General features: G+C 39.5%; 1 protein-coding gene and 1 long non-coding RNA gene across 2 annotated transcripts in view; one reads left to right on the top strand and one right to left on the bottom strand.

Annotated features, from left to right (window-relative positions):
• The window catches only part of LOC309478007, a 114,329-nt gene extending 106,146 nt beyond the window's left edge, over nt 1-8,183 (top strand). The window contains exon 3 of the long non-coding RNA XR_014198745.1: nt 7,610-8,183. This is a non-coding gene — a long non-coding RNA (uncharacterized lncRNA). The remainder of the gene's footprint in view (nt 1-7,609) is intronic.
• ammecr1 (AMMECR nuclear protein 1) overlaps nt 1-11,823 on the bottom strand; it is a 56,646-nt gene extending 44,823 nt beyond the window's left edge. The window contains exons 1-2 of the mRNA XM_082141413.1: nt 10,466-11,823; nt 202-312 (exon numbers count right to left, since the gene is read on the bottom strand). Of these exons, the coding sequence (XP_081997539.1) occupies nt 202-312; nt 10,466-10,935 (581 nt within the window). The 5' untranslated portion in view covers nt 10,936-11,823. The remainder of the gene's footprint in view (nt 1-201; nt 313-10,465) is intronic.
• Between the last annotated feature and the right edge of the window lie 4,256 nt (nt 11,824-16,079).

Consider the following 16,079-nt stretch of genomic DNA (forward strand, 5'->3'; position numbering starts at 1 on the left):
GAAATTAAATCAAGATGCAGTAATATGGTGTTAAAACAGGAAACCCTCATATTTTTGGAATAAATCTAATTAGAAGTCCAAATCTAATCTAAGTTCCTCATCCCCCCCAAATCCAAATAAATAAGCTTGAATAAGTAATTTTATGATATGAGTGGAGACATTTTAGAGAGAGAAAAGCTGAATTTCAAAGATGTGGCATACCTAGTAAGGGTGTACTCCCTGAGTCCTGAGTGCAGGTTCATGGCAGAAAATGTACCTATACAACCCCTTAACCGCTTGTCCCGGCCGATTTTCCAAGTGACAAACAGTGGGCTGTTGGAAAAGAAAAAAGGACACCTATTAGCATCAGTAAAATCAGGGACCATAAAGTAGGACAAAGTGTGAACATTCTGCAAACAATGTATACCAACAAAACAAAATCTAATTCTAGAATCACAGAAGAAAGTAAAACCAATTAATCATTTAAAAGCCAGAGTCTGTTCAGCTTCCACTAAAATCACATACAAAAGGGCTTTGCACCCACAAATAGGATTGAGATCCAAATCTGTACAAACAGATGACACTTGCCCAATTCTTGCTTAATACGTTACCGGGATGCCAAGGAGATAGGAGACATTTTATATAATAATTTTATCAAATACAGAGGACACTGTATTAAAGGTGCAGTAAGCGAAATCCTGAGAAATGCTTTTGAAAAACAAATCAACACTAGGGCTGTACCGGTAAACTTGACAACCGTACCACTACGGTTGTAAAGCGCCACCACGGTGGCTGAGTAGCACCGGCGGTGGTCCGCCAAAACACATTTTTTTTGTATGTGAATGCTGTTTTACATGAATATTATGACAGGAGTGAAGCACAAAGCCTTGTTTACAAAATAAATAATAGGTTAGCAATTAAAGGTCCCATATTATGCCCCTTTTCACAAGATGTAAAATAAGTCTCTGATGTCCCCAGAGTGTGTATGTGAAGTTTCAGCTCAAAATACCCAACAGATCATTTTTTACAGCATGTTTAAATTGTCGGTTTTTGGGGCTCAGAAAAACGCGCTGTTTTAGTGTGTGCCCTTTAAATGCAAATAAGCTGCTGCTGGACGACACAGGGGGCGGAGCTTCATGAGCTCGCGCTCAGTCTCTCAGGACAATTTCATCTCACGGAATGAAGATAATATCAGAAACTCTCAGTAACAGTGTTCATTTCGAGTCGGACAATAATGCCTACAGAGTCAGAGTGCTGTATAGAGATGGAACAGGTATAGTTTAGTAGTTTAATTACGGTTATAATAACGTATTTGTCATCTGCTTGTATGTATCCATTATTAATAGCCTACAAATCTGCTGTTTCGGACCAGGTCCGAATGATGATCAAACATATACTGATGAGTTTAATAAAGTTTATTGTACATCACACAAAAGATGAAGCATCAGTTTTACTTCAGAAAATCACCATAAGAGCTGAGTAAACAAAGTAAGTTATAAGAAGTGTACATAACTCACATTGTACATGAACGAATTTCAGTAGAGTTGAGGGAGCATTCCTCTGGGCGGAGGTTAGTCAAAAAACAGTTCTAGTGACGTCATTAAAGAAGGAAGTAGAGGGATGTAGTCCAAACGAGCCGTTCGATGTAGGCGACTTCTGTTAAATAAACTTTGAGCTTTATAATTTTACAGATATTATTTATGCTCTAACAGCAACATTACACACTAACTAAAGTTTGAAACATGGGATCACGAAGAACGGGACCTTTAAATGTTACATCGCAGCCAAACATTTGGATTTGTGACGAATGAGAGTTGTGCGTGAGCCCACAAATTTAAGCTTTGTCGGCTTTGTATTCTTTGGAATTGAAAAATACCAACCATCTCCGTCAAAACAAAATGATATTTATTTGCAACAGTAAGACTGCCACAGTAAGAGATGGCTATGTTCATAATCTATGGCAAAAATTCTATTATAAATTAGGTTAGAGGATAATACAGCACCAAAAGTTATTTTAGAAAAATCATGAGTGCACAGTCATTTTATAAAACAACCTGAACATTTAGTGAAAATAAACATTTAGTGTGGAACAAATAAATGGTCAAATGTTCCACCTTGCTCTTTGTATTGTTATAAAATACATTGATGAAAAACAAGTAAATATATTTATATACATACAACAATATATATACAGTGACATGATATGCCTCATCTCCATTTGTGGAGTAAATGTGCATAGGGTGCCCTCAGGCTACCAGTATGAATTGAAAACACAGTACATCAGTATCCAGCACTCAATGATTACATCGGCGCATTTTGGGTAAAAATTTAATAAATATTACTCTTCTGTATAGAAATGTGACAAACATATGAGAATCTATCAATATTTCTACAAATGTGCATGCTTTGGAACAAAAGCCCTGAGGGACGTTTTGTCAAGCATTTCCATGACAACCTTACAGGAGATTTTTTCTGAATGGGGGCGGCTGACGCTCATATTTCAAACAAAAGATAGAGACAAATATTTACAAATTACGTTCACTATAAGATTGAGTGTAAAGCCTGGAACACACCAAGCCGACGGTCGGCCGTCGGGCAGTTTCCGTGCGTCGGCCGACTAAATCTTCTCAGTGTGTTCCGCACCGTCGGCTGAAATTGGTCCTCGTCGGCTTTGTAACGGCCGATTCGACATGTTGAATCGGCGTCGGGCCGTCGGTGAAAGAGGGAACTCTGATTGGCTGTTCAGCTTAGTGACCGAGTCAGTGCACGAGAATAATAGCAAAATAGCGAGCAAAGTCAAAACGGTACAGATAGAAGGCTGTTCTAATGATATGTCATCTTACCTGAGTGTTCCTTGGCGAATATTTCAATATTAACACGAGAGGAGTGGAATAAAGACAGTGTTTAGCAGGATTGATATTCAAAACGGTAAGCACGCACTGCTTTGTTTACGGTTTGTGTAAACTGCAGCCGGCAGCGCCAGTTTCCCTTTTTGAATGACGAATATAGACGAATATATCTGTAGAAATAGACAGCTGTCTCATTTACACGCAGGCGCAGAACGCGCATACTAGCTGACAGTCGGCTGTAGTTCTCTCGGTGTGTTCAAGTGCAGCTTTTTACCCCAACGCGAGGCGACAACACAGTCGGCTTTCATCAGCGCTAGTTCGTCTGCGTCGGCTTGGTGTGTTCCAGGCTTAAGACAGGTGTCAACATTTGAAGCTTGAATCTTAGGGCCCTTTCACACCTACCTTGTTTGGTCCAGATTTTCGGACTTTTCAGTTTGATCCGAATCAAAATTACAGGTGTGAAACCTCCCCCGGACCACGGTCCGGACCAAACACACGAAATTTAGTCAGACGAAAAGAGGTCGTCTCGGTCCGGATGAAACTGAACAAAGGTTTGGTACGTTTCTAGTGTGAAAGCATTTTCTGTATGGTTCGGACTTTCAGACCATTTACCGGAAGTTCCGGTGGTTCTCGCAGGATTGCTTGTAGACTTGGGCTGGGACAACGCGTCGAGGGCATCGATTCGTCGACCTGTTTTTATTTCTCTAAAAAACGTTTACCTTATGTGCGCTGAATATACGCGATGGCCGGATCAACATTCTGTCCAACGTTATATAACCAATCCAGGGGTTTTTCTGCATTGATCTTTTTTTTGGCGGCTGTCAAAGCCTTATTTGATCGGTGAGTGATGTAGAATAGAATGACTGCTGGGGCGCGTACGAGAGAGAGCCCCGGCCGCGAGCGCACTCACAGTCTTCAAACAACACGAGCGCTGCATGCTCTCTCTCTCCCTCGTGCATATTAATCAAAATCATTAAACACGATAGAAAAAGGGCGAAACACCAAAGTTTCACGCGCGCTCGCACACTCACAGTCTTCAAACTACACGAGCGCTGTCTTGCTCTCTCGCTCTCTCCCTCGTGCATATTAACCAAAATCATTAGACACGATAGAAAAAGGCCGGAACACCAAAGTTTCACGTGGAGCATTCTGAGATTTTTTTTTTCTCCATGACAGGCTGCTGGCTCCCACTGTTAATTTTTATTTATTTTTTGTTGGAAAAGCACTCTCTGTATTAGCTTAAAGCCCTCAAGTTTACATTGGTTACTGTATTCTTTCAGTTGCTCTAAACAAGTATTTTGGGTGACCTTTTTTATTTTTTTATTGAATGCTAGTCATCAAGTTGTTGTTATTTTCATCTGAAAGAACTTTTTTTCAGTAAGCTTGTTTCAGTAAGCTATGTGTTTTCAAGGCTTCAAGGTTTTATTGAATGCTATCTCTGACTAAGAATGCATTACTTTGCACTTGTATAGTCTTTTATTTTGTAATTTTAAGAGCAATAAACATATATTGCAATGTTAAGGAATTCATGTTTTTTCATTCAGATATGTAAATCAACATGTATAAATTGTTAGTAGTCAATTAATGGGGAGATAATCGATAATCGAATCGAAATCGAATCGGTCTGGAAAAATGAATCGTTAGATTAATCGATGCATCGAAAAAATAATCGCTAGATTAATCGTTTAAAAAATAATCGTTTATCCCAGCCCTATTGTAGACTTTTCCTTTCCTGCCCGCAACGATAAAATGTTTGCACAACGAGGACGTTCATTTGGCGAATTTGAACTAGCCTCGAGTATAGTTGGTGCTGCAGGTAGTAATGCCGTAATAATAACAGTATAGTGGCAACGATATGCGTCTGTTCATTCATTCTTGTCAAAGGTTTTTTATTATTCTTGTCAAAGTTACCTGCTGAATTGACAACACGCTGATGTCAGACGCACGTCCGTTTACAAACCAATCAATGTCAAGATGCAGCCCACATAGATGACAGGACACAAGTATGTCATGTGAAGTTATTTAGCGCGCTCACATAATTGCAATGCGAAACCAAACCAAAACTTACCGAATGTATAAAATGTATCAAAACATGAACTTTGGTTTGGACCTTGGTGCGGACTTTCAGGTGTGAAAACGCCCTTAGATCTTTTTAATGTATAGTTTGTCAAGCTTATTACATTACATTGCATCTAACTGTAACTTTGAGCTAATTTAAACAAAGAACGCTTCAGTGCTTCGGTATCCAGGTTAAAGGGGTCCTTATTATGCTTTTTCACTTTTTCAACTTTAGTTAGTGTGTAATGTTGCTGTTTGAGCATAAAAAAGATCTGCAAGGTTACAAAGCTCAAAATCGGCTCAAAAAGTGACTATGAAGTTGCAGTCTATGGGGGGTCAGAAAGCTCTCGGATTTCATCACAAATAATATCTTAATTTTTTTTCCGAAGATGAATGAAGGTCTTGGGTGTGGAACGAGTGTGGAACGGGTGCGAATTTTCATTTTTGGCAAACTAACCATTTAAGACTGTGCTTGTGAGGATACTCGACAAAACGTGAATTTTGGCACAATTATGTGTGTTTTTGTCCATTCAAGCTCTGTCTAAAATGGCTTTCTGTGCGCACAAGTCGTATGTGTGTCACATATGGCGCTTTTCCATTACCAGTACCAGCTCAGTTCGACTCGCTTTTCGCTCCGTTTTCAATTGCAGATAGTACCTCCACAATAGTACCTGGTCGTCATAGCGACGCCACAGGAAACTGCCGTGACTTCTACGCGACACACCCGCTACCCACACACACAGGACAATGGAGGAAATCGAGTGTATGCTGTTTTTGGATGGTTTAGTTTTTGCTGTTTTTTATTCAGGATACTCCGTCTGGCGCGTGCAATGATGACGCAGTGAATAGTGACGATTCTCTCTGACCAATCAGCAGTCTGCCGTGTTTTCACGTCACATTTTAGTATCGCCTCAGCTCGCTTAGAACCTCGCCGGAGGTGGTACGAAAAAAAGTAACTGGAAGCAGGTACAGGTACAACTTTTACACAGTGGAAAACCAAACAAAGGCGAGGCGAGTCGAGCCAAGCCGAGGCGAGCTGCTACTGTGTAGTGGAAAAGCGCCAATAGACAGGAGATTCACAAATGCGCGCCAGTACAGCCCTACATTCTCCTTTGTGTCTTATCGCGCTTGAAAAGCATTTGCATGAATGAGAGAGTGATTATATAATGTAACACTAGCTAAAAGATGACGGGAAAAAATGGATGGTGCATTAAATATTTTTTATGTGTTAAACTGAAATTTATCGCATGCATTAACGTGTTAATTTTGACAGCACTAGTAACTTCATCATAACATAATTCTACTTTTATTACTGTATAATCAAAATAACAAACATTGTGCTTTTGTAAAAAAGAAAACAAACAGGATGAGCTTTCTCGCGTATTGTTCTCTGTGAACTGTTGGCCCATTGTGGTTTGTTATTACCATTAATTGATTTAATATAAACGTGCAATTAGTCGACTAATGGCTTAAATGAACGGCTACTATTCAACTAGAAAAATCTTTAGTCGGTGGCAGCCCTAATTATTATTATTCAAATATTATTAATCATGATTAATAATCGCAATTATAATTTTCACGCAAAATAATCTTTATTATCAGTTTAATGATTATTGTGGAGCCCTAATATGAGCCATGACTTAAATCTTAAAGGAACACTCCACTTTTTTTGGAAATAGGCTCATTTTCCAACTCCCCTAGAGTTAAACAGTTGAGTTTTACCGTTTTCGAATCCATTCTGCCGATCTCCGGGTCTGGCAGTAGCACTTTTAGCATAGCTTAGCATAGATCATTGAATCTGATCAGACCGTTAGCATCTCTCTCAAGAAAATGACCAAAGAGTTTCTCCTGTAGTTACATTGTGTACTAAGACCGATGAGAAAGGAAAAGTTGCTAATTTTCTAGGCCGATATGGCTAGAACCTATACTCTCAATCCTGCGTAATAATCAAGGAACTTTGCTGCCGACACAGTTTCGAAAAATATCGAAACTCTTTGGTCATTTTTTTGAGAGAGATGCTAACGGTCTAATCAGATTCAATGATCTATGCTAAGCTATGCTAAAAGTGCTACCGCCAGACCCGGAGATCGGCTGAATGGATTCGAAAACGGTAAAACTCAACTGATTAACTCTAGTGGAGTTGGAAAATGAGCCTATTTCCCAAAAAAAAGTGGAGTGTTCCTTTAAGGCTGTATCCTTATTTGTAAAAGTATTTCCGTTTTGCAAAAAGGTTCATCCAGACAGCAAGCAAGTCTTTGATAAAGGGATAGTGCACCAAAAATGTAATCCCTTTTAAAACTATCCCTTTAAACTTCAATGACTATTTTTACATGCACATCAAATTCAGTTCAAGGTCTATATTCGGGTTTAAAGCTGCAGTCCGACGTTTTTTCTCTTTGTTGCCATCTCTGTTTGAAATCTGCAATTGCAGTTGTTCGCTGAATTATCAACTTTACGTGCGTTGTGCACAGCGCGGATGAATCTAATGTTTTGAGAAGAATGTACGGCTGTCAATCACCTGTGGTGTGGATACTGTCATTCGCAATCACAGATTCTACTTTTTGAAAGTATGACCAACATAATAATTTTCACCGGAAAATGTCATCTGAACAAGTAACATCCACTTTTGTTCTGACCAACTAAGGGGAAAAAAGCATTGCAGTAAATCGCGCCGATTAAATCTAACGATCGCTTATATCACATCAAACCGTGCAAATTATTAGCCTGGGTTTCCCCATGCTGCCTTGAGCGCAGCGCAATTTTATTCACGCTGCTAGGCAGCCTGGATACCATGGACCAGATTTTCCTCTCAAAAAGGGAACCAATCACAGAACGGGGGAGCAGCAAGACGACGACGACGTCTATGCGACACACCGAAGCAGTTTGTTTATATCTATGGATCCAACATGGCATCAGACGCGAAGTTGCCTTTTGATGCAGCCTTAGATAGTGTTCTAAGTAGTTTAGAACGCAAGTTTATTTCGTCTTCTTCCTCGTCGGATTTCTGCCGCTCTACATACGTCATCTGGTATAATTGAAACGATTGGCTATGAGCTACGTGCAGGCGCATCTGATAGACATTCGTAGCGCCCAATAAACGGCTCTGGGCATTCGTAAACCACGCCTCAAATACGAGAAAATGAACATGTGGTTCCCAGACCACGTCTCAATGAGACGAGGTCTGACGTTAGCCAGGCTAGCAAATTATACTTTGTTCTCAAATTGTTAATGTCAACAACATCAGCATTGCGTGACTACATTTAATGCCCTTCCGATATTTGTCCTTGTTTTCGCATGGGCCCGCCAAGTCCGAAGTCTTTCGCGTTTTACAACGGGTGAATCTCACTTGATGAAGTTTTTCGGTTCCTTGCCACTGTTGCCTTTGGCTTGCTCAGTTGGGGATATTTTGGGGATATTTAATTTAATTTTATCAATCAATAAATTCCTCTTGAAACAAACTTTGTTGTATTATTTTAATTTAATACTGTGAAGCTGCTTTGATACAATCTGTATTGTGAAAAGCGCTATACAAATAAACTTGACTTGACTTGAATCTCCAGTTGTCACGCCACCACCAACACCCTCACACTCAATATAGCCTACGAGCCGAGACACCTTCTTTATGTGTACAGATGTGACGTAATGATGCAAAGACATGCTCGAATTTCCCGCGGAAATCCACCAGTACAACTGGAATTAAAAGCATTATTACAAGCTTACTATTTTGAATCGAGCTACGGCAAGCAGATCGTTTTGAAAACTGTCTGGTTATGTACTTGTTAAAAATTATTTTGGATAATTTTTAACCCAAAAAAGCTACGGACTGCAGCTTTAAGCCATATAACAAATATGATGTGGAGTACTTCTGTTTCCCAATGAGGATTTGCACTAGATTTTACACATTGCACATTTTAGCACAGAAGCATGAAAGACTTTCTAGAATGTTGTCATGCTGTCATCAGATTTTTTTATTAGATTTTTTGTTTATTGTGTATTTTTGTTGTGGATGTCCCAATTGGGATACAGGATGTGCAATGTTTAGAGAGTACAGTTAAATGTTCATGTTACATATTTTGGTTACATTTGTAAGTTGAAAAAAAATTATTTCTTTGTAAAATAGGCACATAATATCAGAATATGAATCTAACTGATCAACATACTCCAGAATCAAACCGAATTCTAATCGTCTCACGGAATTTGAGGTGTCAGCAAATAATTGTCTATGGCCAAATAACAGTTGACTATGACCAAGACAACGGTTTCATATTTTTGTAATGCAGAAACTTATGGTACTATCTAGCTTAAATGCATGCATGCGTGCGTGTGTGTGTGTGTGTGTGTGTGTGTGTGTGTGTGCGTGCGTGCGTGTGTGTGTGTGTGTGTGTGTGTGTGTGTACAGTCCAAATCTGGTCAGTGTCTTTCAGCAACAGCAGAGGGAGGCACTGCAGTGAAGACATTCATTACCTAGTTCGACGAACCCTGACTAACCTGATAAGATACACATTCCTTTAACGTTCTTTTTATTAAAAAAATTAAATAAAAATAACATACGACCTGTAGCGAGTAAACAGCTTACCTGAAAGGGTCCTAAATAATAAATATTAAGTGTTTGGCAAGTGACAAAATATAAAACTGTTTGTGATTTAACAGTTAAATGTTATGTGTCCTGGTATCACTTTTTTTTGTTTGTTTGTTTTTTATTTTTTATTTATTGCTAACTTGAATGAAAAACACCGCAAGAGAGCTTTCAAATGTAAATATCTAAAGGAAACGTAAACAACTCTGGGTTTTGTTAGCTTACTAGCTCATGTTGGCTAACCACTAACAGCAGTAGTTTTTTTTTTTTTTATTTATTATCAAAACGAAATATTACTCGCTGTTTCTTAAAAAAAAAAATCTAACGAATTAAAAAAAGAAAGGGATCTGAGGGTAAATAAACAGAAAAAGTCAAATATTCGCCGAAATGTGAACCGTGTGAGCTGGCTAACGTTGCTTAGCATGTTAGCTTGCAGAGAAGCTTGAATAAAGAAGAGCAGGCTAACACCCATTTAATCTCTTTCAGAAAAAAAAAAAATACATCAGCTCTAACTTACTACCTAATTATCGGGTAACTTAAATTAGTGATCGATAATTACACCTTATAATAGTAATAATTAGTAATTAGTCTTCTAAATCATACATCCTAAATATTTTAAACCTTCAAATGTATATTATGTCAAAATTAACATTTAACCATAGATAAAATTAATCTATACGACTAGACTAGCGGGTGTTTATACATTAACGATTTTTTTCTAAAACTCCTCAGAAACCTCGAGTTTGGGAACATGGCAAACAACAGCTCATCGGGAGGGCTTGGGTTAGCGAGTAAACTATTCCTTACTGCATTTGGTTTGGACATCAAACAAAGTCATTAACATTACGAAAAAAAAAGGCATTAGACCAAGATGGGCACGAGCAAAACTTCGCCGAGGAGCATGAATACTCAAAACTTTGTTTGTTACTGCACAGAAAAAGGAAACACCATCTGTTGTTGAGGCAAACCAGGTCAAAATAGCCATCTTGCTAACGTTACTTACTAGGGGTCGTTTGTAAACCTGGGTGTTCGAGGAGGCTGGTATCCGTATAGATGACAATAAAGCACGTCGAAGCAAAAACAACACATCTCCGCCGAAACGACCATTTTCCTGCCTCCCGAGCCAGGTCCGGGACTGAGAGTCGGGGAGAGGCCCGTTGAGTTGTAGCCTCCTGGAGTTGGGGACAGAACATTGGTGTTGCTGCCGCCGCTGCTGCCGCTGCTGCTGCTGCTGCTACTACTACTACCCCCTGAACCCCCCAGGCCGTTCACCCGATTCACGTTCCCGGCCACGACAGTCGAAGACGACCCGATCCCCAATTCCGATCCACAATGTCCGGTCCCGGCTACCCCGCTCCCCGCCCCGCCGGGACCCCCCGCACCGGGGGATCCCGACAACTTCTGCTTCTTCACCCCGCAGCACCCGGCCGCCATCTTCGAACAATCTGCACCGACACACCGCTTCCGACCCATCACCGTCACCGCGGGAAGGGCGGGTCGAAACGCAGACCACACGTAGAAATCCCACTGCGTCAGCACGTACGACGGGCAATGCTCCACCTTCCCTTCCTTTCACAGACGTAACAAGCGAGAATAGCTTACGTTATATCTCTCCAAGAGAGAGGGGAGAGACTGCAATGTCACCCGATATTATTCCTTCGAAAAGACGTAGGGTACGCTGACGCCTTACGTAGTGTTCTTAGGGAGACGAGCAGTCGCGAGTCTCCGCAAATTAAATGCTTCGACGGATCCAATGTATATTTGCTAGAGTAAGAGCCCCTCCTTTGGATGCTCTGTGCCGCTGCAACGATGCACGCAGGATTCTGTCAAAGCATGCACGCGTCCATCCATACATGAAATGACAGTCAAGCTAGGCAAATATATGGCCCGTAAAGCAGATCGGATTCAGGTCTCCCTACAAGGGAGTGGGGATCTTGAGAACGCAGGACCCAAACACGCCTCATGAACATTAGCAGACCCGAGAAGCGACGCAGTCTTTCAGTCAATCGATGTAGTTCGGCTGCATGTGTGATGTTAGCACCATGCTAGCCCACAGCTCCTCGGTTCACAGCAGCCCTCGGGATCCTGTTAGCCACACCACCTCCTTTTATTGCAAGCCCACCGTTTAAACTGAACTCGAAAGTTTTCCTTCGATGGATTGGAGTGCTGTCATCCGATTATTCGGGTACATTTTCAAGCGGCATAATATGGCCTCCGCCAGAAATCCACTGGATTCCCTCGGACTCTCTGTGTGTTCCGTTCACGGCTGCTAACTTAAGCTCGGTTGCGGTTGAGAAAATATCCTATGCGATCATCTGAGGCACTCGTATTCTCTACTTTCACGCCGGAGTACAGAGCCCAGGACGTATTTTACGACAGATTCCTGCGTATAATACGCATTCTCCGTATTCACCAACTTGTACGTAATCACGGCGCCGTTTCTTCATCGAGGGAAACAGACATCCTGCATTTGTTATGCGCTGAAACGCATAAATCCGTTTAGTCATCCTTTTGTCTTGTCATCATTAGTTTAAGTCTTCAACCTAATGGAGAAAGAATAGAGCAGTTAGCGAGTATCATGACCCAGCAGAATCCAGCCTGTCTGACACGAGCTACGTATGCTCTAGTCACTGAAACGAGGCAAAGTGATGTCGAATCTGCACTCATTGTATTATTTTCAAACTCACTAAACGATATGAAAACAGCTTATTCTCACCTGATAGCCTCACCACCCCTTACTAAACGTATTATTGGTTCACATGACAATAGAAAACCCAGAATATAAATTTTTAAATGATGCATAAAAAATAATGATACCACCTTAAAATGTCACTAAAAAGTCATGGGGATTTTCAGTTGTGTTGCTAGAACATTTAGTTATAGTGTCTGAGCATCAAAGACTAGGCAAAAAAAATAATGAAGAATAAAATCAGTTATAAGTTAGAGATATTTTGCTTACTGTGGGTGTGCCATCGCCCAGGGCATGATACATTTGCCTGACTAATAATAAATTGTTACATAAGATTATATTCTGACCTACTCTGAAACTATTGAGTCTAGATTATGTTAAATCCATGTTACCACAAATCTGCGATCAGGTTAGTAACAGACTACAATCCAGTTTAGGTGAAGCATTGGGGCATGACTTATACGAGCTCCGCCTAACAACTTGGCATTAGTTAAGTTTACTTGGTCTGTAAAGGCTATGCTGTGTATTTCTGTTTTTATCACACACAAAAAAAGTGTTTTGTAAATAGGGTTAGCCTTAAAGGGATAGTTCACCCAAAATTTATATTAGCCCATGATTTAGGCTACTCACCCTCAAGTTATAGGTGTATATGATATTCTTCTTTCAGACAAATGCAATTAGAGTTATATAAAAAATGTATAATGGCAGTGAATGGCCGTTTCTGTTTTGAAGTCCATAAAAGTGCATCTATCCATCATAAAAGTGCTCCACGCGGCTCCGGGGGGGTTAATGAAGGCCTTCTAAAAAAAAAAGCATAAAAAAAATCATAAATTGACATATTATGAAATTCATCATAAAAAAAAAATAAAGCACCATGGTACAACAATACTACGCATGTTCTAAAGAGAGAAACCCGTATTTTAGAGCGTAAATGGAAACAAACTAATTTAGAGGTCTTTAGAATCGTGTGGAAAGACAGTATGTCACGTTATAAAAAGGCCCTAAAAGCGGCCAGGGCTGAGCACCTCCGCAAACTAATAGAAAACAACCAAAACAATCCAAGGTTTTTATTTAACACCGTGGCTAGACTAACAAATAAACAGACGTCACCCGAACAAAATATCCCGTTACAGTTCAGTAGTAATGATTTCATGAACTTCTTCACTGAGAAAATAGAAAGCATCAGAACCACAATTGTAAACGTTCAATCTTCAATCGCGCCTTATAATTCAGCTTCAACTATCACCCCGCAAGAACAATTACAGTGCTTTACAACTATAGAACAAAAAGAGTTAAATAAACTTATCACTTCATCTAAAACAACAACATGTTTATTAGATCCTATACCAACTAAACTACTGAAAGAAGTGTTACCTGTAGTGGAAGAGCCTCTCCTCAATATTATTAACTCGTCTTTATCTTTAGGTCATGTTCCAAGAACATTTAAACTGGCAGTTATAAAACCTCTCATTAAGAAACCACAATTAGATCATAATAATCTAGCAAATTATAGACCCATTTCAAATCTTCCATTTATGTCTAAAATATTAGAAAAAGTGGTGTCCGCTCAACTGGGCTCTTTCTTGCAACAAAATGATATCTATGAAAAGTTTCAGTCTGGATTCAGACCGCATCATAGCACTGAAACTGCGCTCGTTAAAATCACAAATGATTTACTTTTAGCTTCTGACCAAGGCTGTATCTCAATACTAGTTTTACTTGATCTTAGTGCTGCGTTCGATACTATAGATCATACATTACTCTTAGATCGACTACAAAATGATACTGGTGTTCAAGGACAAGCACTAAGCTGGTTCAAATCATACCTATCTGACCGCTACCATTTTGTCTATTTAAATGGAGAAAAATCGATCATAACTCCAGTAAACTATGGAGTGCCGCAGGGATCTGTATTAGGCCCTCTGTTATTTTCAATATATATGATGCCACTTGGAAATATTATAAGGAAACATGGAATTAGTTTCCATTGTTATGCTGATGACACTCAAATATATATTTCATCACGGCCGGATGAAAACGCTAAATTTTCTAAATTGACAGAGTGTGTTAAAGATATAAAAGATTGGATGACGCGTAATTTTCTTTTATTAAATCCAGACAAGACAGAGGTAATACTTATCGGTTCAAAAAAACGCCCACAAAACCTCGCACAATACAACTTTAACATCATAGGATGTCCTGTTACTTTATCCTCTACAGTAAAAGACCTGGGTGTTATACTCGATTGCAACCTGTCTTTTGAAAATCATATTTCATATGTTACAAAAACAGCCTTTTTCCACCTTAGAAACATTGCTAAGCTACGTAATATGCTATCAGTTTCTGATGCAGAAAAGTTAGTTCATGCATTCATGACCTCGAGACTGGATTACTGTAATGCTTTATTAGCTGGTTGTCCTGCATCCTCAATAAACAAGCTACAGTTAGTCCAAAATGCCGCCGCTAGAGTTCTTACGAGATCAAGAAAATATGATCATATAACACCGATTTTATCATCACTGCATTGGTTACCTATAAAGTTCCGTATTAATTACAAGGTATTGCTACTGACTTATAAAGCCCTAAACGGCTTAGCTCCAGTCTATTTAACGGATCTTCTATCACCCTATAATCCATCGCGCTCTTTAAGATCACTAAATTCAAGGCTTTTGGTCATACCTAGGATATCCAGAACCACCAAAGGAGGGAGAGCATTTTCACATTTGGCTCCAAAACTCTGGAATAGTCTTCCTGATACTGTTCGTTGCTCAGACTCGCTCTCACAGTTTAAAACTAGATTAAAGTCTCATCTCTTCAGCCAGGCATTCATATAATCCTACAGTTCAAACTACAATCCGGCCTCTAGCTCATAAATGCCAGAGGAGAACTGGCCCCCGACTGAGCCTGGGTTCTCCCAAGGTTTTTTTTTTCTCCATTAGGTCACCTGATGGAGTTTTAGGACACCATTAGGTCACTTGATGGAGTTTTTCGGTTCCTTGCCACTGTTGCCTTTGGCTTGCTCAGTTGGGGATATTTTGGGGATATTTAATTTAATTTTATCATCAATAAATTCCTCTTGAAACAAACTTTGTTGTATTATTTTAATTTAACGTGAAGCTGCTTTGATACAATCTGTATTGTGAAAAGCGCTATACAAATAAACTTGACTTGACTTGACTTCTGAAGCAAAACGATGAGTTTGTTTAAGAAAAATATCCATAATTAAAACTTTATAAAGTAAAATAACTAGCTTCCAGCCAAATGAACAAACGGATTTGACTTAACTGTAAAGTGCAACTTTGAAGCTTCATCTATCTGGTTCTCTGGCTCAGCTCTTGAGTTCTGACTCTCTCTCTCTCTCTCTCTCTCTCTCTCTCTCTCTCTCTCTCTCTCTCTCTCTCTCTCTCTCTCTCTCTCTCTCTCTCTGTGTGTGTGTGTGTGTGTGTGTGTGTGTGTGTGTGTGTGTGTGTGTGTGTGTGTGTGTGTGTGTGTGTGAGAGAGAGAGAGAGAGAGAGAGAGAGAGAGAGAGAGAGAGAGAGAGAGAGAGAGAGAGAGAGAGAGAGAGAGGGGGAGGTCACGTACAAAGTAAACTTTCTTAAAATCACTGTTAAAAAAGGACAACACTTAAGGTGTTTGGGGTCATTTTGACCCCAAACTTTTAAAGAGCAATTGCATAAGGAAATATAATTTTTTTATATGGAAAACTATATATCTTTTTTTTTATTTACTTCTAAACTATCCATTTATGCTGTGTTTTTGTGGAAATTTTGAAGTTTTTTACCTATTTACTGCACAAATACATAACTAGGCCATTAATTGGCTCATGAAAAATGATTTTTAAAAGAAAAAATCACTTAAATGATGATCATAATTAAATATAAATAGTTTCTGGACATTGCTCCATGTGTTAGGGATAGAACACTGCCAT

Source organism: Leuciscus leuciscus, assembly GCF_965113295.1.
Source record: "Leuciscus leuciscus genome assembly, chromosome: 16".
Lineage (NCBI taxonomy): Eukaryota > Metazoa > Chordata > Actinopteri > Cypriniformes > Leuciscidae > Leuciscus > Leuciscus leuciscus.